Genomic DNA, 23,742 nt, shown 5'->3' with positions numbered 1-23,742 from the left:
GTTAGAACACAAGATGTAATTGAACCATTGTTGTAGCATAAAAAGTTTTGCTGATGTATAGAAGTCTCCCAGGGTTATTTCAGGATTCTTTCTTCATTGCATTCCAAACCATTTTTGAGTTAAAGACAACCTATTTTCATATCATGCTACTGTTTCTAAGAGTCACTATTTCTTTTGGCCACTTACCATATCTTTAGTCCACACCACCAACAAGGACAAGAGGACATAGTCTTAAACCACCCTAGTGGAGTTTTAGGGTGGATATTAGAAAGAAGATCTTCAGAGAAAGAGTGATGGGGCATTGGAATGGGCTGCCCAGGGAGGTGGTATGTGACAGTGTTCACAGGGGTCTTAGGATGAGGGAAGAGACAAGAATGTTGACTCCATGTTTCAGAAGGTTTGATTTATTATTTTATGATATATATTATATTAAAACTATACTAAAAGAATAGAAGAAAGGATTTTATCAGAAGGCTAGCTAAGAATAGAAAGGAAAAGGAATAGAATGATAACAAAAGCTTGTGTCTCGGACAGCGAGTCTGAGCCAGCTGACTGTGATTGGCCATTAATTAAAAGCTACATGAGACCAATCACAGATGCACCTGTTGCATTCCACAGTAGCAGATAATTATTGTTTACATTTTGGGCCTGAGGCCTCTTGGCTTCTCAGGAGAAAAAATCCTAAAGCAAGGATTTTTCATAAAATGTGTCTGTGGCTGTGATGGAGTCACCTTCCCTAGAAGTGTTTAAGAAACAACTGGACATGGCACTCACTGCCATGATCTAGTTGACAAAGTGGTGTTGGGTCACGGGTTGGACCCGATCTCTTAAGGGTTTTCCCAACCTAGTTGATTCTGTGATTCTTTAGAGGAAAACACTTCTAAAAAGAATACATTGAAGATTTTCTTTTAGGCTAATTTTGTGCTGGTTTGGACAACTTCCGATTCCTTATTTCCTAGGCTAGCGAAGTTATTCTCAACTGCACTTAAAGAGCTATTCTGTCTTCACTGTAAAATAAGCATTTGCATTGATGAGTGATTTGTTACACATACCAAACTAACTGGGTTGTTATTTTATTCTTCACAGTGAGAAAAGTCGACTCATATTGACAGAGGTGGAAAATTAAAAGAACACACCTGATGCCAAGTCCTTTTTAGCAGATATACTTCTACCCATTGCAGCAATTATAGTTGCATTTCTTACTTGTTACATGCTACATAATTCTGGCCATTACTAACACCTCCTAAGGAGAATGGCTAAAACTGCTTTTGCACCTTCTGTTGCAAAAAAATTGGTGCTAAGAGATTTTTCCTGAAATATATCAATGTAAAATTCTTCAAGAATGAATGAAGGAAATTTATAGATGCTGGAAGATTTAAAATGTTATTTAATTACAGTAAAAAATGTATTATAGCCACATTTTTCTATTTTAAGTGTGTCACTTAAAAGTCTAAATGCTTTTTTCTGTGATTAGTTGAAAATCCAGTAAATCAAAGCCCACTTCAGTATACTTTTTCACTGTGTATTATTTAAACACATTATAAACATAGCTCTAAACACAAACTACTCTTCTGACATCAATTTCTCATTTATTTCAGTTCTATCCTAACAATGCTTTCTATTTTTACTTGACACTGCAGACTTTTTTCTTTGTTTTGTCTTCAGCTATAGACTGATTTTGGGTCAGTTATGTATGGACTTGAATAGCTAAATGGAATCTTTAACTATAATTTCATAAGTAATAGAAATTACAGAACACAGAAATAACGTGTTAAAGTACATTTCAGGTGGTAACTAGGAACAGAGAGGACTCTTTTTAAAGAAAGAAGTTGCAAACATAGAAAAAGGAATATAAAATTGTTGCATTCTCTTAATTCACAGTGTAATCAAGTCTCATGGACAGCTGGTGCTTGCACAGCTACTATAATGCATACTACCAATGCTACTGTCCAATCAAGACTACAACCAAGAAGTTTAGCTGATGTCAAAAAGTGTGAAGGCTCAAAAGTGACATGCTTTCTTTACTTGCTTTACTGTAGTTATTTTTACTTTAAAAAATTGCACATAGTGAACAACTTTCAAGGTTAAGTGAACAGCTCTGAGTATACTATTGTCTTTCCTTCCAGCTAAGAATCCAAGCCACCAGAAGCCACCAGCTTTATTGAACAGATGTCAAAATGCACATGTGAATTGCTTTGAATGTGTATTTTATTTTGTGTCTGGGGTACTATTTGAATTGTTTGGCCTGTGTTTAACTGTGTTTGGTTTGTACACTTAGCTGACAGAAGATTTGGTTGGACTCTATCTACTTGAACAAGCATATGTCCTTTTCTTGACAGCTTTGATATAAATTGTAGTTCATCCTGGCATTAGTATGAGGGCTTCATTGCTTTTTGTTGGGCTAATTTGCAGTGTAGAATCACCTTTTGCAAAATCTGTAGGCAGCCTTTTACATTCAGCATCTCATGTCTGCCTAATACTGGGTTCTGTTTAGTTTTGTGTGGCTTTGATAATCTGAACCACCGCATGGGATCTTCTAGTCTACCTCTCACTCATCAGAGCAGAAGCTTTCAGAACACGTCATAAGACACAGGAAGTGAGCCTATTTATAGTGGTGGCCCTCTCTGTGTCCCCAGGCTACATCCCAGAGTTGAATAGTATGTTCTAGGAAAAAATACATATTTCATTTGTGACTGGTACTGGCATGAGCTTTATAAACTGTGTACTTTTGCTTTCCTGCATAATATAATTCAGCAACTTACAGAACACTGTATCTTTACTCACTTTTTACTGTCACAATATGTGGTATTTTTTAAAATTTATTTCTCCTTCTAAAATTGTGTCATCTTGATTTCTCTTAGTATATTTTCTATTGTTTCATTATAATATTTCAGGTTTTTTTGTTGTTTTGGTTTTTTTTCCAACATACTAGTTTTCTTTGATATCTTATCTCCCTTTCTACTCAAGCTAGCCTTTCCTCCCATTCTGGCTTGCCACAGTTATTTTAATTATTTTAATTAATTTGTTTAATTAATGAAGTTTGGTTAATCTCATCTTCTCCAGTCAATGTCAGGTTTGGATGTGCACCTGTTCACTTGTTTTCTGTATTCCCATATTTCTTGTTAAAGGCTTTTCAGGTATTTGTACCCAAACGTCTGAATTTTCTCTTATTGCAATCTACTAAAAATAAGCTGATTTCTGGAACTTTTTGCAAAATTTATCTCTAAACTGAGATATTGCGTTAGGCAAGTCAGGCTATTTGCCCAGTTTGGAAAACTACCAGTCAGCTCTTCCACATTTTTCCTGTGTTTCTTGGGAAGAAGTACTTTGCAAGTAACACTGATGCTTATTACATGGACATGAGTTGTCGAGTATGCTCACAGAACAGGCAGACATTTAACCCTTATCTGAATCATCTAAAAAAACCACAAAAGGAATTTTTGAATGCTGTCATTAATAATGGATTACCTACCAGTTGTCATTTATTTTTTCCCCTGATATTCCTGAAAAATGGATGTTTTATACTGTTGGTGGGTAATATCACAGTATTTCATAAGAGTAAGGTTTCAATTCAAAATTACTTATTGAAAAATTAAATTAATTAAATTATTGCTAAGAGAGGGGAGTGTTGGGACTTATTGCAAGGAAACTGTGACTGGGGTAGCTGTGGCATACCTAATGACTTGAAGTTTACAGTGTAGATATATTCTTAAGTTATAGAGGATGGAGGTGTGTAGTCCAGTGTGCCGGCAATACAGCCAAAGAATATCTAGATTATACTAAGAAAATCAGCTGCAGAGAATAGACTAGGAATGGACCTGAAGTCCCTTTTAGACCCTTTTACAAACAACAGGAAGAGATCCAACCACTGAACTTTAGATCCATTGAATGCAAATAGGTCTCTGTTGATGTCAGCTATACAAATCATAAACATTCTCCTAACTACAGGAAAAACATGGTGATCAATTAGATGGGTATAGTGCATGCAAAAGAGCTTGAGAAATTTCAAATATTTCAGAGGTGTACTCAAGATAGCAGCTTATTCTTTCACTCCTGACCCCAGATAAACATGTATCTTGTGAATAAATCGAATAAATCCACAATGACAATTGTAAGTTAAGAAGAGAGGTAAATATTTTTTCTGTTTCACAAGGCTTATCGTGCCAGAGCAATGGAGTTTCTGCATCACAGATGCTGTCTCGATAGGAAAATTAGGTGCATAGTGCTAAGGAATTCAAAATACCCAACACACTTTTTTTCTTTCATGGTTTTCTAAATGTTTTTATTTTGTAAATGAGCCATTGCCCTCCCACTTGCATGTTTACTCCTGAAGTTACAGGGAAATGGTTACTTTCCTCTCCATGTACTAGAATAGTTCCTACTATAAACTTGTCTCTGATGGGAACCATTTCCTGCAGGAAGTTCTTGGAAACAATTTGTACTGAGTGGATGACTTTTCAAGCAAGTGCATTCCCTGGGAAATGCATGTCATAGGGCTAAACAAACAAAATGGATTATATTCAGTGTCCTTTCAATCTCTTGTGTTGAATCTATTTGAATACCCAACACATTTTAATGGATCACGTTCTGCTTCTTTACACAGTCCATAGCTCCTGGACAGCTGGGAACCAGGCATCTACTTCCTGTAAACTATTTCATCTCCTCTTTCCTGTCATGAAAAGAACTCTTAAAGAGCAATGAATTGCTTTCCAGCTGAAACAGGGCTCGTTGTGTAACAGAAATGCTCACCAATAAATGGTAAACCCACCTTTTATTGTAAAAAACAGCCTTGTTTTAACAATCATCAATTCTGAGAGCTGACCAAGACACAAGAATAAGATGCCAACAGAATGCATGACAAAGACAGGTAGTTTCTACTGCTATCATTATGAAAATGTGTTATCCACTATTGAGTCCCACTTCCTTTCCCAGTCACAGACAGATTGGCTGAGATTAAATCTTCAAAGGACACTGGACATGACTGTTCATGAGCTGGATACACGTGGCTCTGCATAGCCTCTGGGTCAGAACGACTCTCAGCAGGAAGTCTGTACACCCCAGGACCAGCCCCTCATCAGTAGGAACATGGTCTAAAAATCCTTTCTGAAGCTGCACCTGCCTACAGCAAAACCTTCAGTAATAAAAAATACCTTATTCAGTATTAAAAAAACCACCTTATTCAGTATTGGTAATACATAATTTTGTTCTACATAAAGACTTTGCATGCTGATATTTTCTCTGACTTATTTTGATCTGATTATTTGATGAATAGCATAGATTAAAGAAATTTACAGGCTTTTCACCTTGTTCCTTCCCTGTTTTTCATTTCATGCTGTATGTCTGATCACTTGAATTACACATTAGTTTTTCCATTTCTTGACTAGATAAATCTTAACTTTAAAAGAATAGAATGGTCCATATGGGATGGTTATTTAAAATGTGGGGCATTCCAGGAGATATTTTTAAAGCTTCTTTTACTATGGAGATTTACAAAGCACCGAATACAATCATCTACTAAAACAAACAAATTTAAAAACTGTAGTACTGTGAAAGAACTACTCTATTTTTTTAACTTCTCCCAGGGTACGCAGCACCAAAAAACTGTTTTCCTTTTAAGTATTTGGTAGCTTTATATTTTAAAAAGCAGTTAGGAAATAGTTATAAAATATAATGGATACTGTTCTATTACATTTTACATGACAAAAATCCAACAAAGGATAAAAATCCACTTGTAATGCATGGTGTATAAGTTATTAAGCTCCTCATAGTTGAAAATAAAGTTCTTCTTTACTACTGTTTGAGTTGGAGCTCCAGCCCTGCATGTTTTAGTTTAAAATAATAAGCAGGAAGAGACTATGCATTTGAAATGTTTTTACCCTCTTTGAATAAAGAAAAGAATTATTATATATTTCAGGTTTTACTGATTCTCTTGGGCTAGAAAGAACAAAAGTAAAAGGTTTCTTTTCCTGATGTGGAAGATCAGTATTGACATAATGTGAATAAAGATGCTGTATTAAGTTCTTCAGGTCTGTTGAAATATACAGTTATTTCCCAGATATTAGTAACGATCATTAAGGCAAGATGTCAAAAGAGACCACATCTACTGGTGAAGCAGAGCAGAAGTACATATTGATATGTCAATATATATATAATATTCAAACAACAATATATACAGAAAAATCAAATATATTTCTGGGAGAATAAAGTACATTTTTTTATTATTAAAAAAATATTTCTGAGATGTAATTTTAAAATTATTTTAACACTGCCTAAGGAAACACCCACATTTTCAATATAAAATAAATACATTTTGTGAAAATATGCCTTTTTACTTAATTTTTATTTGATGAGGTATAAAGATTTTTAATATTGGGAAATAAAAGTTGTCACAGAGGTTTCTGTTCTAAAAAAATAAGAATGGCATATTTGAGTCCAGAAGTACTTGTCCTCCAAAGATTTTTATATATAATTTTAAATCTCCTGCTAATTTCACTGTTTTCTGACATCAGAGGTATTTTCCCATCTGTGATATAATAACCATTATTCTATAAATAATTCAGCAATTAGCAGTATGGTATCAAATGCAGTGCTGCAATGCATTGGTTTCTCTATCCAAACACTTATACAGGTAAAATTTTGGAAAGAGCTATTTATATTTTTTTATTATTAATGATGAACATTTAGTCTTTATTTTTCCTTTTTCAATAAAAGTTATTTGCTATATGAGAAAAGCCAAGCCTCAAGGCTCACCTCTTACAATGGAAAAAGATTCTGTCTTATGCCTTTAGAATTTAAAATATTTGTGTGGTTTTTATTATTGTTATTATTATTATTATTAGTAGTAGTAGTAGTAGTAGTAGTAGTATTAACATCTACAGAAAATTGAAACAGCGATTTTGCAAAGGCTGCAGGTACTTCAGTTTTACTGGTATAATTATCTCAGTAACATTTACATACAGAAGCAAGCAGTTTTCTTTCTGAGTGTATTAGCTATGAAATGAAATCTATGTAATTATAGTGCTATTGTTTAAAAATAATGAATCCCTTGCTTTAATATGCATTCCATATGTCTGTTTGAGAAGTAAACAGAATGCGCACTTCCACACTGTGACAGTGAGTTACTGGATGATATTCAGCTGGTGAAGCCAAAATGACAAATGTGAGTGGAGAAAACACCCCTAGGTCAGCAAGAAGACCAAAGGACCAGAAGCTGGCTCTTACCTGCAGGCTGTTGAAGATGATGAAGAAGACTAACATCCAGAGTTGTCGGTAAGCCATGTGCAGTCCTCCCCACAGCCAGGTGATCGAAATCAGGGCAAAGAGGTACAAGACCAAGGGGATCTCTGCAAACCACAAACACAGAGTTTCAGCAGCTGTGCCCTTGGAAAAAACACTTTTTAAAGAATTACTGACACAGAACATAGTTTTGCTGTGTGAGGCTAACCTTGGAGCTTGTTCTCCAGTGGTGGGCAGCCCTTGTCCTGCTCTAGTTGGGTGGCAGTCTCAGGGCTTTTGTGACCCCACCTGGGATCAGAAGACCAGCAGAAGGATGTCTGGGAGGTATGAGGGGCAGAATGAGCACAGCCCAGCTCAACAAACCAAGTGGTTGGAAGAGCGCACATGAAGTCAAAAAATATGCTGAACTTTGGAAAAGAATAGAAGAACTCTTGGCAAGCTCTAGAAATTTTGAGAGAAAATTGATTTCTAAGAATTGAGAGGAAAGGGAAAAGAAGGAAAGTATTATGGTGTGTTGGTTTTGCATGGGTCAATTTTTTTTGAGGAGGGAAGACGCCAGCCACAGAAGTAATTTTTCCTGTGGGAAGCTGCTAGAAGCTTTCTCTATGCCTGGCAAAGTCAATTGTGGGCTGGGTCTAAAAATAGGCATGCTGCTAAGCCAATTAAAGTAGTTGGTAATGCCTCTGTGATTACATACTTAAGAAGGAAAAAAAATACATGCAATTCCTCTTCCTTCTTCTCCTCCCAGGGTGGCAAGGTGGCCACTGGGGGCCTTCCCAGTGTGACTGGGACCATGTGGCCAGGGCTATCTCAGCACAGTCCACAGCAAACTGTGCTTGCTTGGCTGTTTTAACTAGCCACGCTGAGGGCATAAGGACAGAGGCAGCAGCAGCAGCTGCTCCTTTCAGTGCCCCGCATGAAGAGAGGCGCTGAACGGAGCTGGCACTACGGCAGCTGGTGCCACCTGTGCTGTGCTGGCGAGGACCACATGGCCAGCAGCAAAAGTCATGACAAGCAATTCCCCAATGCAGAGCTTGGATGGGATCAACCCTATAAGAATCTTTCAACTCACAGAACTTGATAACAACCAAACCTACAGACCCCAATTCTTTCCTATGTCAGAGAAAAGGAAAAGGTGAAGACACATGAGAACAACATGAGGACACCAAGGTCAGTGAAAGGATGGAGGAGCAGGAGGTGCTCCAGGCATCAGAGCTGAGATTCTTCTACAAGCCATGGTGAGGACTATAATAAAACAAACTATTTCCCTGTAATTTGTGAAGTACATGTGGGGATGCAGAGGTGCACTCACAGCCTGTGAGAAAAGGTGTTCATGCTGGAGCATGTGGAAGCTGAAAAGCTGTAGTCTAGTGGGAAACTTGAAGAAAGAAAGAAGACCCTTGCTTCCAGAGATAGAGAAAGAGAGTCCTTGCTTTCAAACTAGACAGTTCATCCTTAAAAGACTACATTCCATGAACTAATGACCCATGCAAACGGTTGTGGGAAGACTGCTTTGCCCGTGGGAGGTACTCACTTACAGCAGGTTGGGCGGGACTGCTACTCATGAAAATTAGAACCACTTTAGAGAAGTTACAAAGAACTGTTTCCTGTGAGAAGGACCCCACAACATAACAGAAGAGACTCTTCTTCCTAAGCAAACTGAAGATTTTTTAAAAATAACAGATGGAATAAAAAAATGACTAAAAAACTGTTTTGTCTCCCTGCACTGTCAGTGGGAAGGAAGGAAGAGTGGGAGTGGGGTGGAGAAAGGGTGTTCTAAAGGTTTATTTAGTTTGCATTCTCCTCTTTTAATTTTTTAAATATTTTTTTCCTTTTGTCTTTTAAGTTTTGAGCCTATTTTGCCATTAAAGTGTTTCCTCCTAATCCTTATCTCACACCATAAGCCTTTTGGGTTTTTTCTTTCCCCCTCCTCTGCTCAACTATAACAGAGGACAATGAGTGAATGGTTTTTCATGGCTGCCTGGCATCTAGCCAGTGCCAAACCATGACACATGGTTACATAAGTGGTCCCAGCTCTGGCCACTTACAGGGTTGTAGGAAATGATAAGAATAGCTTATTCTTTGATTTGTTGTTATTTTCCTTTTCAAGTCAAACATAAGACATCAGACCCCAAAAAACTTACAGTGACAATTTCCTCTCAGCCCAAGAGACCCACAAGATAGACTTTGAACCAGTTAACTTCATTCATCTTCAAAAATATGTGCAGAATCTGTCCTTAAGGATGCACACATTCTCCATTTTATGTTCTCCACTGTATTTACAGCATAAAAGATTTAGGGAATGCTGGCAGGAAGATGTCTGCCTGGACAAAGTTTGCAATAAGGAAAACAAAAGTAAGTTTTCACCTCCACATGTTCTCCAGAAACTGAAAAGAGCCAGCCCCTGTGTTCCATATTTGCAGCAGAATTCAAAGTCCATGTTTGCCAGGTCTGCACACTGCTTGGCCAGACACTGCCCCTCTCCACATTAGTTATGAAGCATCAACAAAAAGTGGGTATGTGTTTTTACAGGCATTGCTCCAGAAACAGCAGTTTGGGAGCCCTTTAGCCATTTTTTTTAATATTGCACAAATAGTAAGGGCCTTCTGAATGTAGGCAATACCCCACATCATACAGACATAACATTTTAACATGAAAAACTGTAGAGATACTGGCTTTTTGCCACATACTGAATATTGGTACAGTTCCGTTCTTTTTTTTCCTCATTGCTAATAATTGCCTAGTTATCAGTATTGCAAAGAGCTAATACAGAGTTGAAACTGTGGCATCATTTAAAGCCTTGGATCTTCAAGTTCTGTATACCCATTTGTTGGATTTTGATCCAACAAAAGCTCAATAATTAGAGCAAACATATCAGAAAAAAAGCACAAATTCTTTTAAGTTCGTAAAATCAGAATTGCACAAAGAAAGAGAATGCTAATAAATAGTCTTGATATGGACCAAAATAGTATAATTATTTGTAGTTTTCTTCATGCGAATATAAAACCAATAACCCACTCCCAAAGAAATCCCAAAGGGTTATTCTGAGCAGATGAAACTTCCCTGATATGACTTTTACTCTAAGTCCAAGTGAGTTATCTACTAAGGATAAACCTTCGTGGATAAGACTTATGATGTGGAGAAGTCAGCTCAAAATTACGGTGATGTAACTGAGACACAGACAAGCAATTCTGTTGGGTATTATATAATCCAATCATGCTGGTCCCCATTTTTGGTATACTTATCAGACTGTTTTTTAATACCAGAAGTGATGGAAGATTTTATTTAAGCAACAGGTAGTCCACACCCTCCTTAAATACATACAAATGTATATATGCATGCATATATCATTGTCCTGACTGTTCCTGACTTTCCTTGAAAAATGTCCCTGTTTCCTTACTATAAGCTTAAGAAACACTGACAGCATTGACAAATTCAATACAGATAAATGCAGTTTATGTAGCTCTAGTTGCAGCTTGTTAGAGCTTGAAAACTTACCATAGTCCAGCTTGATATTTAACTTGGTGAAATTGCATTCATTCAATTTACCAACCAACTAGAAGTGTCCCCTGTTAGTCACTCCTTCATTGTTGAGAAAAGATAATTTCCTTGTTAATCTGTAAAATTAATTTTCTGTTCGGAGGGCTGCAGTACATTGTAATAAATTATTAAGGGTAATAAAATTGTAGTTTACTACAGTAGGAGAGTCCTTAGAGTAAACACAAGATTTTGTAAGTGATTCACACAAAAACAATGTGAGAGAAACTTTCAAATTCTCGAACTGTGAGAATTTGAAAGATAGGCTGTAGTATTTTCATTATGAGTTTGGATTAGATTACAAAACTCATAATTCAGGGAAAATATGAGGATGATGGAAAAACTCAGTCACCTCATCAAGAACCTAAAAGGAACTGTACTGGGTATATAAAAAGTTTGTCTGGCCTTGCTTTTAAGAAGGGCCAAAAAAGTTGGATGGATATAATACTTCTCCCAGCAATTCTCCCATTTACAATTCAGGAGCTTCCCTAACCAGACACAGGGCTTTTTTCCCTATTTAGTAATCTTCAGGGGACTTTTCTTTCACAAAACCATACTGAACTTCTTAAGTTCAGAAGAATTATCAGAAGAATAAGGAACACTACAGTAACATCATAAGATTCAGGTAATAAAATGCCAGATTGCCCAGCTGAAAAAGCTGTGAGCCTTGTATATGTTGTTTGGTTTCCCTATAGTAGAAACAAGAAGAATAGGAAATAAAACATGAAACATTTCCGAACAGTTATGATGTCACCGACACTGTTTTTAAGTTTGCAACAAACGAAACCCTTACAAATAAACCTGAAATAAACCTCACAAAGAAGAGGAAGACTGGTGAAGTTTAAAGTTTCATTCTCTGTTGCATTCTTAGGTATCAGGAGATGTCTCTGTTCATTGCAGGGAGGTTTGACTAGATGACCTTTAAAAAGCCCTTCCAACCCAAGCCATTCTATGATTCCATGGTTTGCAATGACCTACCAAGAAAAATAATTTCATGATCTCCTATGTCTACACCCAAACCTACTGCAACCTAAGCAGGCTGCTTACTGATGTCCACAAAGAAGTTCAACCCCCTAGGACTGTGGTTCCAGTGAGCCAGGGCACACTTCTTCAGAAATAAGAACTGCAACACTTTTCACACTTCTGTGCCTGAAAGGATTGGACAAGTGGTGATAGATACTAAATTTTAGAACATGGGATGAACCTGCCTAAAAAAAAGAGAAAAAATATTTTTCAGTACCATTTGTATCCTGTCCATCAACACCCTTTGTATGCATGAAACACCTCTTTTGGAAATCATGGGAAGGGGATATCTGCCAGCCTCTGTATCTGAGAACACTAAGAGCCATGTGGCCTCTTGGTAGTCCAAGACTGGGAGGACAAGCAGCATTGAAGAATAAAGAAGTGGAAGCAACTGTGAAGATGAAAAAGAAGATGAGGAGGAGCCTTGCACCATGACGCACTGTCATACTTTCAATGGCTCACCTAACAGCACGTTGAAGATTGAGGTGGATTAAAATACGGCAGTGTAACTTCACTAATGAAGTGACAGTTCCTGTGCTTAACCTCTCATCCCTGTATAGTGCCTATTGATTATGAATTAATAGTTTTATGCTGTCTATTACAACCTATTTTACCAGGCAGAGAGGAAGCAACAGAAAACCTCCTGTACAATTTCAGGCAGTGACTGCTCATGGTGCATAGTGAAAAATTATTGGAAAATGCCTTCCTGTTAAGAGGGGCTTTTTTCTTTAAAGTGAGGAAAAGCAATGGGCAAGCACTTAGAACATCTACTAACTGAATTACCAACAACTCACTTAAACAAAGGCATCAAAACAGAAGTCCTTCCTTCCTTCCTTCCTTCCTCCTTCCTTCCTTCCTTCCTTCCTTCCTTCCTTCCTTCCTTCCTTCCTTCCTTCCTTCCTTCCTTCCTTCCTTCCTTCCTTCCTTCCTTCCTTCCTTCCTTCCTTCCTTCCTTCCTTCCTTCCTTCCTTCCTTCCTTCCTTCCTTCCTTCCTTCCTTCCTTCCTTCCTTCCTTCCTTCCTTCCTTCCTTCCTTCCTTCCTTCCTTCCTTCCTTCCTTCCTTCCTCCACTTCCTTCTGCCACTTCTTTCCTTCTGCCACTTCCATCCTTCCCTGATATTAGACAGAACAACAAGTCTGAGCAATGAAAAATGTTAAACTAAATATAAATTAAGAAAACTGAAAATTATTAAATAATATTAATGCTTTGATGATATTGCAGAATATGTCTTTGCAGCAAATATCTATATGATTTAACTGTGGAAAATAAAGCATGAACTGTGCATTCATAATGTATTCAAATGTCTGTATTTTCACCACCGTGTTGGTCCATATTATTTTCTTTTCCCATTTTCTTTATTCTTTTTAATAAATAAGAAATTCAATAAAAGAGGCAATTGAATAATACAGCTTTAATTGTATTCTGAGTTTACATATAAATATTTACTATGTGTCCTCTCCTTAGGCTGGCTGTTAAACTGCAACTGATAATGCAACCTTAATAGCTTTTAACAGTTTTTAGCTAAACATGAAGATCTACTGCAAAACCTGAAAGACCTTTATAAACTTTTTTTCCCAGAAGACTGGGGAGAGTGTGCTGCTTCACAGAATTTCAACAATTTTTGGGAGACCTAAATTAGTAAAATATTTACAGACTATTGCTTAAGAAGTCACCAGTTAAACTTAGCAATGTAAATATAAAAATGTCACAACAACATTTTTTTAAAATAAGCTTGAAAAACAGTGTTCCAAGTCCTGCTGGCTTGGTTTTCAATTGTTTTTGACCGCTGCAGTAAAAAAAAAAAAAAAGGGGGTTTGGTAACAGGATTTTGTGGCCAAAATAAAAAACAAAACAAAACAAACAAATCAGGTTCCTCTCATAAAGTTCAAAGAGGGAAATATACCACCAAGAAAATGCAATCAATGAATCATAACAAAACCACTGAATCCTCACTGGGAATGTTAAATGTGCAGAATTTAACAGTACCAGATACTGAAGACAAGAAAACTAATAGATCCATGTCCATGAAATTGAACTGGAAAAAAATGTTCATTGATAGTTTGTAGAAGTAGGAAGTAAAAAATGTGCCAAAATATTTTGTTCATTAATATTTTTTTGATCTGCTGATCCTTGTAACAAGGAAAATTTTGAAATTAAAGTATACTTTCTAAAAGAAAAGCACATGTTCCATTAAGTATAACAAATACATCACTACTTCAAAATCATAAAAGACTAGCCTCTCAAACCTTTGCACTAAATCTCAGGGTTTTGGAAAACTTTCACACACAACTTTAAGACACCTTGTGTTATAATAAAAGGGGAAAAATAGGGCCTTTTATCATAGCTTATGCTATTACTGTTATGCAGGGATTATGGCACATCACAGAAAAGAAGCAAATCAACAGAATAAAGAAAAATATAATCCTGTTTATTTCCACATAAAATTATTGAAATGCACAGTTGCAAAATATTAAATGAGTGCTAAAATTGCAACTGTGCAGTTACAACTCATGGATGTGAACTTGCTTCTGCAGACTTCTTCGAAGGAAAAAAGCTAATTTAGACATGTGAAGCATATTGCAAGCAATCTAAATTATACCAGTGAAGAGGTTACATTTATGTTATAACCTTATTCAGATCTTAGTTCTTTATTTCAGCTTCTAATTATTTCAGCTTGTGCGTTTTGTCCTAATAGAATTTTTAAAAATTCTCAAAGGCAAAGATTTTTTTTTCTCCTAATCACAAAAAAGAAAAGCTCCTAGAGCATTATGAAGACTAAAATATTATATACAGTGTGTGTGCTGAGTACTGTGAATGCATATAACTCAGTTGGTGTAGGCAGACTATTTAGCATGCTCTGCTGTGACTAGGAATTGCAAACTGCTAACACATTAAATGTATCTGGAGGCTGGAACTAGATGATCTTTAAAGTCCCTTCCAACCCAAACGATTCTACGATTTCATATTGAAGACATTTATATGAAGGAAGATGAAAGTAGGAGTTAAAGTTTTACAAGTAAATATCTAAGGCATTATTCATGAAGTTCTATTTTGACAACATGAAGTTTTAATCTTTACCTTAATTCTGGCACTTTTGCAATTATGTAAGATAATTATCAGGTAAGTTGTACTGCATATTTATAAGCAGGGCATGCCAGTGAAAATTATGTAAGTTCAAGATTCACTCAATAAATGAAGCTTATCTATTTACAATTATCGGGGGGGGAACATTCAAGTTGTTCTTTTACATTTTTAAATCTTTTTTTGAAATTAGGAAATGTTAGCAAACAGAAAACAAACCAATTTATATTGGATTGCTGTCCTGTTACTATTCATTTTCTGTATTTGCATATTAGGACCTGTCACTAGTGGGTTTTCACAGGGCTCCATCCTCAGCCCTGCGCTCTTTAACATCTTTATTAATGACTTAGACACAGGACTGGAAGGAACACTAAGCAAGGTCACAGATAATACAAATGTGGGAGGATCTGTTGACTCTCGAAGGCAGGGAGGCCCTGCAGAGAGACGTCAGCCAGCCACAGGAGTGGGCACAGGAATGGGCAATCACCAACCAGAAGAAGTTCAGTAAAGGAAAGTGCCAGATTCTGCACTGGGGTGGGGCAACCCTGGATGGATGGACAGACAGACTGGGGAATGAGATGCTGAAAAGCATGCCATGGAAAGGGATCCGGGTTCTTGGTCAAATACAAACTGAATATGAGTCACCAGTGCCCCGGCAGCCAGGAGGGCCAACAGTGTCCTGTGATGCAAACTTAAATATTAGTTAGCCCAAAGGCTGTTTATCCAATGAATCTCTGACTTGGCTCCTGTCAAGGCTAATTTTTGAGAAGGTAGTTTCTATATATAGGAGGACAGTCAGCCAACAGAACATGTTTGCTGAAAGGCTGGCAAACAGAATCAGTACAAAGTGAGGACTCTTTTTAAGCAAACTCAATGCCTACTTCTGAATGACTACAGAGATAGAGATAGCATTCCTTGAAAATCATCTTTCCCAGTTTTTTCAGCCTTTAACACTTTTCTTTCCAATATTCACTTTTGAGAAGGAAAAGATGACTGCTCTAAGAGATAACTAATTCTTGACTCTCCCACTGCCCTTTCTTGAGCCCTCTACTGTCAAGGAAAATTCTCTGAGCTAAGTAAATTATATCCATCACCATGCAAACCAACATGACCAGTAACAGAAATTCTGGAACAGTTAAAAAGAGCACGAGAGGGCAAACTCACATATTTGCTGCTGCAGACAGGGTAATGAGAAGTGTGCATATTGCTCAAATTAAGATTTGGCTAACCTATTTACTTGTTTTTATTCTACACTAAAACCTTCATTTTATCATATTCTTTTACAGTGATAACCTAGTCACAGTAAAGAGCATAAACACTTTCTAGGAAGATCACAGACCGCTGCCAAAGGAATTGGCACCAATTACTAAAAGAGATTTTTTCTGGGCTAGCTGTCTATACCATAGTTGGGCTATGGTATTTTCTTGAAACTACCAGAATAAGGTACAAGAGATAAGAATTTACTTAAGGGTACCTAGGAATAATATAGAGGGCTAGGAAGAATATATGCATGACAGAAAAGGAGGTACAATTAAAAAAGGGCATTGTATAAATAAAAGTAATAGACCTTCCAATTATAGCCTATCATTTTCCAAGAAAATATTTATCTGTCTAGAAACAGATCATCTTTGCAGCTACCAAATGTTTTCTTTTAAGCATGTACAGTGAAACCCAGCATTGTTATTCTGCTCTCAGGAAAGAAAAAATACACAGGATTCTCCTTTAGTGTGGGTAGTAACAAACTCTGCTCATAGGAGAGAAAAAAGTAGTAAACCACCATGCTACTACCTAAGTTCAGCAAGATGTTTTACAGAATTTACAGAATTTATTCCAATAGCTGTAGAAGAACAACATGATGGCTGTCTATAATGGAGTGGATGTATTAGTAGAAAAGGGAAGAGCAACTGATGTCTTCTGTCCTGAATTCTCTAAGGCATGGATAAACTGCTGCTTGGTGGCCCCACCTTTCCTCTGGTTTTGGATGAAACAGAGAGATGAGATATTCATATTTTATGGCATATTCATTGTCAAAAGAAAACAGAAAAAATACTGTATGTCTGTGCAACTTAAGGAGGCAACATTACAAAAAGGCTTTCCTAACACACAGTGTCTTGTAAGTCAGAACTTGGTGCAGGTATAATCGAAGACCTCTTTTATGTTTCAAAAGTAAAATATCATCATGAAACTGACGGCAGATAAATTTACTGATGTGAAAAATGTTGTTTCCCAAAGCATCCATTTATGTGGCTACAATAACAGGAGCAGCAGCAGTTCCCAGGAATTTTGTAAGAAAATGGAGTCAGCTGAGTGAATGTCAAGATTTGAGATTTATAAGTGATACTAGGCCTTACCACTGCAAACTGCCTTTCACTAAGTCTTACAAGCACAATATACCCAGAAGACATTAAAAACTGTGTAAATATACTACTTTAATTTCAGAAGACAAATATTCAGTCAAAAAAGGCAGAGATCCTAGTCAACAGTTCGTACTGTGATATGTAGTTATAGGTAATGTTCCAAACTGCAGAAATCACCATATTTTCTCTCTAGAAGGTTAAATCATAAACACAGCTACATGGAGTCCTCTTATACAATTACAGCCACCATAAATTGCAGGACACAGCTTGTTTTTCTCTCTAAAATAGCCCATCTCCAACCTGCTCTCACTGTCACCATATGCAGTATTTCATTTGTGCTTACAAAATCTCTTTGGTAGCAAAACAGCAGTTTGCCTTGCAGGTGCACAATTACAATTTCTTTATAAATAAATTAACTGAAAGACTGACAAGAGGAATCACCTCTGTGCATTTATATCAGAGAGAAATTAAAGAGTGCAACTAAGGTCTTGGATATCATCAGACCTTATCTGAATTCATACAGATCTTAGTCAAGCTAACATTGTGTCATTAAAAAGGACAGAAATATTTGCAGAAATGTTCAGATTGTACATACTTAATATTTATTATAATTTTCTCAAGAAAGGAATATATCTCTGTACCCCAAATATCAAAAGATTATTTGCATTAGGTTTTAAAGCTCTTTTTTTTTTACAAAATACTATGAAGAGAATAGAAATATTCTAAGCTTCCCACAGAGTGTCTTACTATTAAATATTGGTCTAAACTACCACAACTTTATTTTGGGAACATTGTAGTTGAAATTGTTCTGATAGAGGAGGCTGACTGAAACTTCCTGTTTTGCACAAGACAGATTTTTCCTTTCAAACACGTTTTAGTTGCAAGTAGCATAGGAAATATCAAAACAGAGGCATTAACTCCAAATAGTCCAGGGCACAGAGCACCTCTGCTTGGCTTCACAGCCACAAAATATACAGCAAAACACAATGACCCAAAGCTGTGCCCATCACAAAGCTATGCCCATCACCTGGGGTTGAGCAGGAGGTACAGCCTGCATCCATAGGTGATCATGCTCTGCAAGTGGGCAATCACTGCACCTGAGCAGCCCCAGGCCTCCCTGGGATAGGTTGTTCAGTATCTCCAGCCAAAATCTAGCATGGGGACACAGTGATCCAAAGCAGTGCTTTGTTTTATTTCTGGTCTTCTCTTTAAGTAGACTAGACTTAGTCACAAAGCCAGTGATACTAATTTCTTGTTCTGGGTTTTACATTTTTTTAACTCCCTCAGACAGTTAAGCATCTGCATAGCTTTGATCATCAAAGTACTTTCACAGACATCAAAGCGACATTAGCAGGCGTAATCTTAAAGTAAGTGCGTAGGTATCTACTGAACCATGGTTTCAGGTGGGGTTCTGCGAACTGGCAAGAACAGTCCCTACCATTCAAAGGTACAACTGTTTGCTGACAAATCATACCTGCTGCATTCGTTCTTCCTCTGAAAATATCATCATACGCCTTCCATTGAGGAGTCACCTGATAGGCATGGATGAACACCACAAAAACCACCACCAGGCACATTAATGGCACCAGAGCAGCAGTGAAGAGAGCAGCATAGGCATTTGGAATGAAACACCTGATGGAAAAAAATGGAAAAAAAATGCTATTGATAAGCGTAAGAGACACCTTGAAAGGCCACAAGTAGAATACAGAAACAAATATTTATGAAAAAGGATGTGCTTTACAAACCACAAATCCTTTAACTCTGTTCCCAGAGTAGCCTTGATAAGTTCCTTTCTGTTCAGTTGGGTCTTATCTCATTGGTTAAGCTAAATATAACATGCATACTGGAAGAGCAAAAGCTATACTTCTTAAGATATCATTATATTGATATAATATATGATATATATATATATATATATATAAGATATATATATGATATATAAGATATCATAAGTATGCATGTTATATTTCGCTTAACCAATTTTGAAAAAAATTAAACTTGAAATGAAAAATATTGTATTTTAACAAACTACGTGCTTCTATATTCATTTAAAGTGATCATTCTTAGTCACCAATTTCTAAAAGGACATAATGAAATTTTCTATACTTAGCTCCTGAAAGCACAAATTAAGTTTTGAAAAAGATATTTTTAAAATAAATGAACAAGTCCTAAACACAACATAACTTTTCCTTCTCAAGTCATTTGCTCACAGCAACCAAATGTTCACTCCCTCCTCCTTTTTTCCCCCAGTTGTTCAGCCTCTCCTTGCCCTTTTCATTTATTTGTTATAATTATTTTTAAAGATGTGTCAAGAATATTAATTATCCCTGAAAGAGTCAAATTATCCATATATAATGATGACTTGAACAAAAAGGAGATGATAGTTAAAGAGGGCTCTAGGAGTGTGAGAGATCAGGGTTTTCTGTGCTCTCCCTGGAGACCAGTATGGGCTTTACAGCCACTGACCCACTCTACGGATGACGCACAACAGAGCAGCCCAAGGGATGGTGCAGGAGTCAGTATGTCTTGAGATTATGTGACCACTGCCATCCCTACTGAGAGGGTGTAACTTACAGCCTTCCTATTTCTTAGACCAGCACATCTAAGTAAGCTTAGCACTGATGCTGATATATGTCTGAGAGAGGCCTAGGTACATGGTTCACTGACATACCTGCTTGGATAAACCTTCTGGGTTTGCTTAGGTGTACTTTCATATACTGCCATAAAGTCAAGATTGCATCCTGTGTTGTGTCTTTCAGAACAGCAGTCATGCATACTCAGTGAATCCCAAAAATAATTTCCAGTACAATCTAGATATCTTTCACAGCTCTCTGCAGAATCTAGAGGCTCAGTCAGACACCAAGCTTAGATATCATCTGATAACATAACTGAACATGCATCAGGGAAAGTAGGAACTCTGCATCGTAATTCAGTGTTTGTTCCTTTCCTCATAGAAGAGATACTTCAGTCCTTTGCTCATCTTGGTGGCCTTCACTGGACCTTCTCAGTCTGTCCACGTCCCTTTTGTACTGAGAAGACCAGAACTGAACCCAGCACTCCAGGTGTGACTTCATGAGTGCTAAACAGAGGGCCAGGATCATCCCCCTTGATCTGCTCTCAACATGGTTGATATGGAGCACAACATCCCATCCATTTAATCTTTCTAATTTTAATTATTTCTTGGGTATGAAAGTTATTTTTTTCCCCAAATATATTCTTGAGTTGGCACAACTAGCACTAAGAAATGAAATCATATCACCACAACCTATGCTGCATTTAATGATTATCCTGAAGGCAAGAATCTCAGCACAAGAATAATCCTCTATAAAATCATATTTAAGTTCTCAAATCTGTATTTTTTTCAACTTGATGAATTTTTGTTTTTCAAAGATAATATGCACTCCAAAAATCTACCAGATTTTTTGAAACTTTATTGTTATCACTCCTTTATATTCACTTTAAAAAAGCAGTATAAAAATGAAAATCTACAAAGATGAATCACTTTTACAAATAACCTTTGGTACTTGCTCCAAAAAATATACTGGAAAGTTATATAAAGAAATACACAAAGCCATATTAATCTTCAAAGCTTACTTTGAATTTTTTTTCTTGAAGCAATGATGTGCAGGTCAATGACAACCACATCATCCTGTAAGATTTATTCATATATAGTCATGTGATGACATATGTTGACAGATATATTTTATTATAGAAATCATATGGAATAACATTATAGGAACCAGCTGCAATTATTTATTGTACTTAATACTGGGGACACAGATATTATTCCATTACTGTGACACATCTGTCTCATGGAACTACTGTGTATTGCATATTCCTAGCACTGGATAGAAATATTAGAAAAATACCCCAAAATATCAGCTAAGTTGATGTTTCAGAACACAACTACTCTACTTTAAAAGGCCCCGCAAGACTGATGTAGAAGCTTAAAAATCTACATAATTATAAATCTTATTTGTCTGAAGAGCATTATTTCCTGCAGTAATTTCCTTTCCTAGCTTTCCAGAAAGTTCCTTTTTTCTTTTTTTTTAAGGCCCTAGATTTCTTTAAGTATTTTGTTTTGTTTGTTTTGAATTTGAGTCATAGCAAAAAAACCAACTAAACAACCAACAAACCAACCAACCAACCAATCAAAAAAATCTATCCACTGAAATACTACCTTCTGCAAGAGAGAAAAAAAAAAACAACCAACCAACCAACCAAAAAAAAAAAAAAAGCCAACAGGAAACCAGCACTTTTAGCTTCTTCAGTTCTCATTTTATCATAGAGATACCATGACTTCCTTGTAACACTTCCTTTTATCAAAATTTATTTTTTTCCCCTCACCCTTTTGAGAATTTTTGATCCCAGCTTAGGTCTCTTCTAGTATTGGAAAGAAAGCTATTTAGCTTTTGTCCCAAGCTGCCATAAGTCCTGCCCTTCTTGACTATTGTTATCTGACTGGAGGGCTCAACTTTGGTTCTGTGCTGACTACTTTGTTTTGATCATTGACTTTGTTGATGTCTAATTTTGTTTGGATTGCTATAAATTTCTCTGTTAATTTTGTGTGAGGACTTAAAGAATGCAATTCTATGTCTCAAAACACTGTTCCTATGAGAAAAGCCATCAACAGGAACTTGAGATAAGTACCTTTTTATAGAAAGCTGATAACAAAAACTGATGGAACATTTTTTAACTGGCCCCAATAATTTCTTGTATTTTCAGTTTACCAATTTTTGTGATTTGTTTGTGTTTTAATTGAAGGAACTCATTGGGAGACCAAATATGAGTAAGATTACATAAGGAAAAACATTGAATGTTTTATTACTTTGATTTTTGCCAAGTTTGTCTTTGTAAAAAGACAAACTAAAAAAATAAATGGTGTGGGAAAAGCTTTTACTTTTATCTCATGCATATATTCTTTTATTTCTACCAGCTGAGAATTAGAAAATTCTACCAAATTTAGCATGAGAGTTGGTTCAAGAATTTATGCATATTGGAATCATGCAAACATGTATTAACCTTGCAAGTTCTGCCCCGGAAGGCTTTTATATATCATGACTTGGCATAATTTTTCAGAAACATCAGAAGAATTAATAAGTAACCTAAACAATCTTAACAAAACAAAAGGAAATAATTGAGTCTCCCTTCCTAAATTAGAATGATGGACAGCCATGGACTAAAAATAGCTCATGGATAAAATTCAGAAAAGCCTTTTACCACCTATCAAGACCTGTAACTGTTTTTGAAAATACTTGTATTCTCACATTAATATGCCGGATCTACTATTAGGTTTTCTAGCATGATTATTTTAACCTCACCTCACTTCTTTTATCTATTCCAATCAATATAGTAACTACAGCACACTGTGGACCACACATGCTTCCAACTCGTGGGTGCAATTTCCCTGCAGTAGTAATTGCAAAGGAATGTAATGAGAGCAATTTTCCCACTGAAAATAAAATTAAAAAAACAATAATAACAAAAAAAGAGAGAAAAAACCAACTAAATTTGAAAGGAAAATCATTTCACTTATGACTCCATCAACAGTAGCCACAGCTTTTGTCTTGTGTCAAAATTAAATCACAACAGAGCTTTAATCTATCCTCTGGAGAACTGAGTATAGGCTCAATTTGAAGATGTGTTTGTCTGAAAACCTTTTTATATAAGAATCTATTTTTTTATATTAGAACTTTTCATATTTTGTATGAGAACTTCGTGTGCTAAAACTTAATTTCTCATGGTGTGTAGAATTACCCAGTGGGACAGGAATGTGGGTCCCTTCCAAGTCAGAATATTCTGTAATTCTGTCATTACTAACAAAATTTCTCCAGCTATATGCTGATGTGGTTGAGAAAGAACCCTATTTTGAAGCTTTTAAAGTACATGAAGACACATCCTCAACAAACCCATTCACACTTGTTTCAGTGTGCAAATGTAATCATCAATTGTGCTGTGAGACCTGGTCATCCACTTGAGTCTTGGCTGACTGAGAAAATACCTGTCATAATACGTAACATGTGTATTTGTTTGGGATACCCCTGTAGGGAATTTAAACATCAACACTTGCTGTGTAATTCTATGGCTAATTTCAAGCCCCAAATGTACCTGATAGACAGATGCACTTACAAGACAAGCCACTGTGGTACAGCACTTGGATCAGTCTGGGGATATTCCGATGAAAAGTGACCGACCCTAACTCCGCATGCTGGTCTAACGTGCAAGATAGTAGTCTCATCCATTTGCCCAAATTGTGTATTTCACTATTCATCAGCAGGAAGGACATGACAGGAATTTAATTCTCCTGAACAAAGCTAAGAATGGATCAGTAGTATATGTGCCCCAGATATAGTGGGACAAAAGATAGGTTTTAGGTTTAAGGTAGCTTTTCCACAGCACCAGCGGGTCTTAGGAAATGTAATGTGGCAGGTACATGCCTTCAGTAATGGACCAGATATGACCAGATATTAACTTGCAATTCTAACAAGTGTCAAAAATGGCTTTACAA

General features: G+C 36.5%; 1 protein-coding gene across 11 annotated transcripts in view; it reads right to left on the bottom strand.

The window, feature by feature from the left end:
* ADGRV1 (adhesion G protein-coupled receptor V1) overlaps positions 1–23,742 on the bottom strand; it is a 282,393-nt gene that overhangs the window by 26,717 nt on the left and 231,934 nt on the right. For 10 of the 11 annotated variants that reach the window (XM_077172043.1, XM_077172048.1, XM_077172047.1 and 7 more), the window contains 2 exons: positions 18,709–18,866; positions 7,222–7,343 (listed from right to left, as the gene is read on the bottom strand). In XM_077172043.1, coding sequence (XP_077028158.1) covers positions 7,222–7,343; positions 18,709–18,866 — 280 coding nt within the window. The remainder of the gene's footprint in view (positions 1–7,221; positions 7,344–18,708; positions 18,867–23,742) is intronic. The other variant, XR_013180133.1, reaches the window with a different exon arrangement.

The sequence above is a fragment of the Agelaius phoeniceus genome, chromosome Z (assembly GCF_051311805.1).
Source record: "Agelaius phoeniceus isolate bAgePho1 chromosome Z, bAgePho1.hap1, whole genome shotgun sequence".
Classification (NCBI taxonomy): Eukaryota; Metazoa; Chordata; class Aves; order Passeriformes; family Icteridae; genus Agelaius; species Agelaius phoeniceus.
The sequence above is the reverse complement of the archived record's forward strand: the minus strand, read 5'-3'. Positions and strand labels throughout refer to the sequence as shown.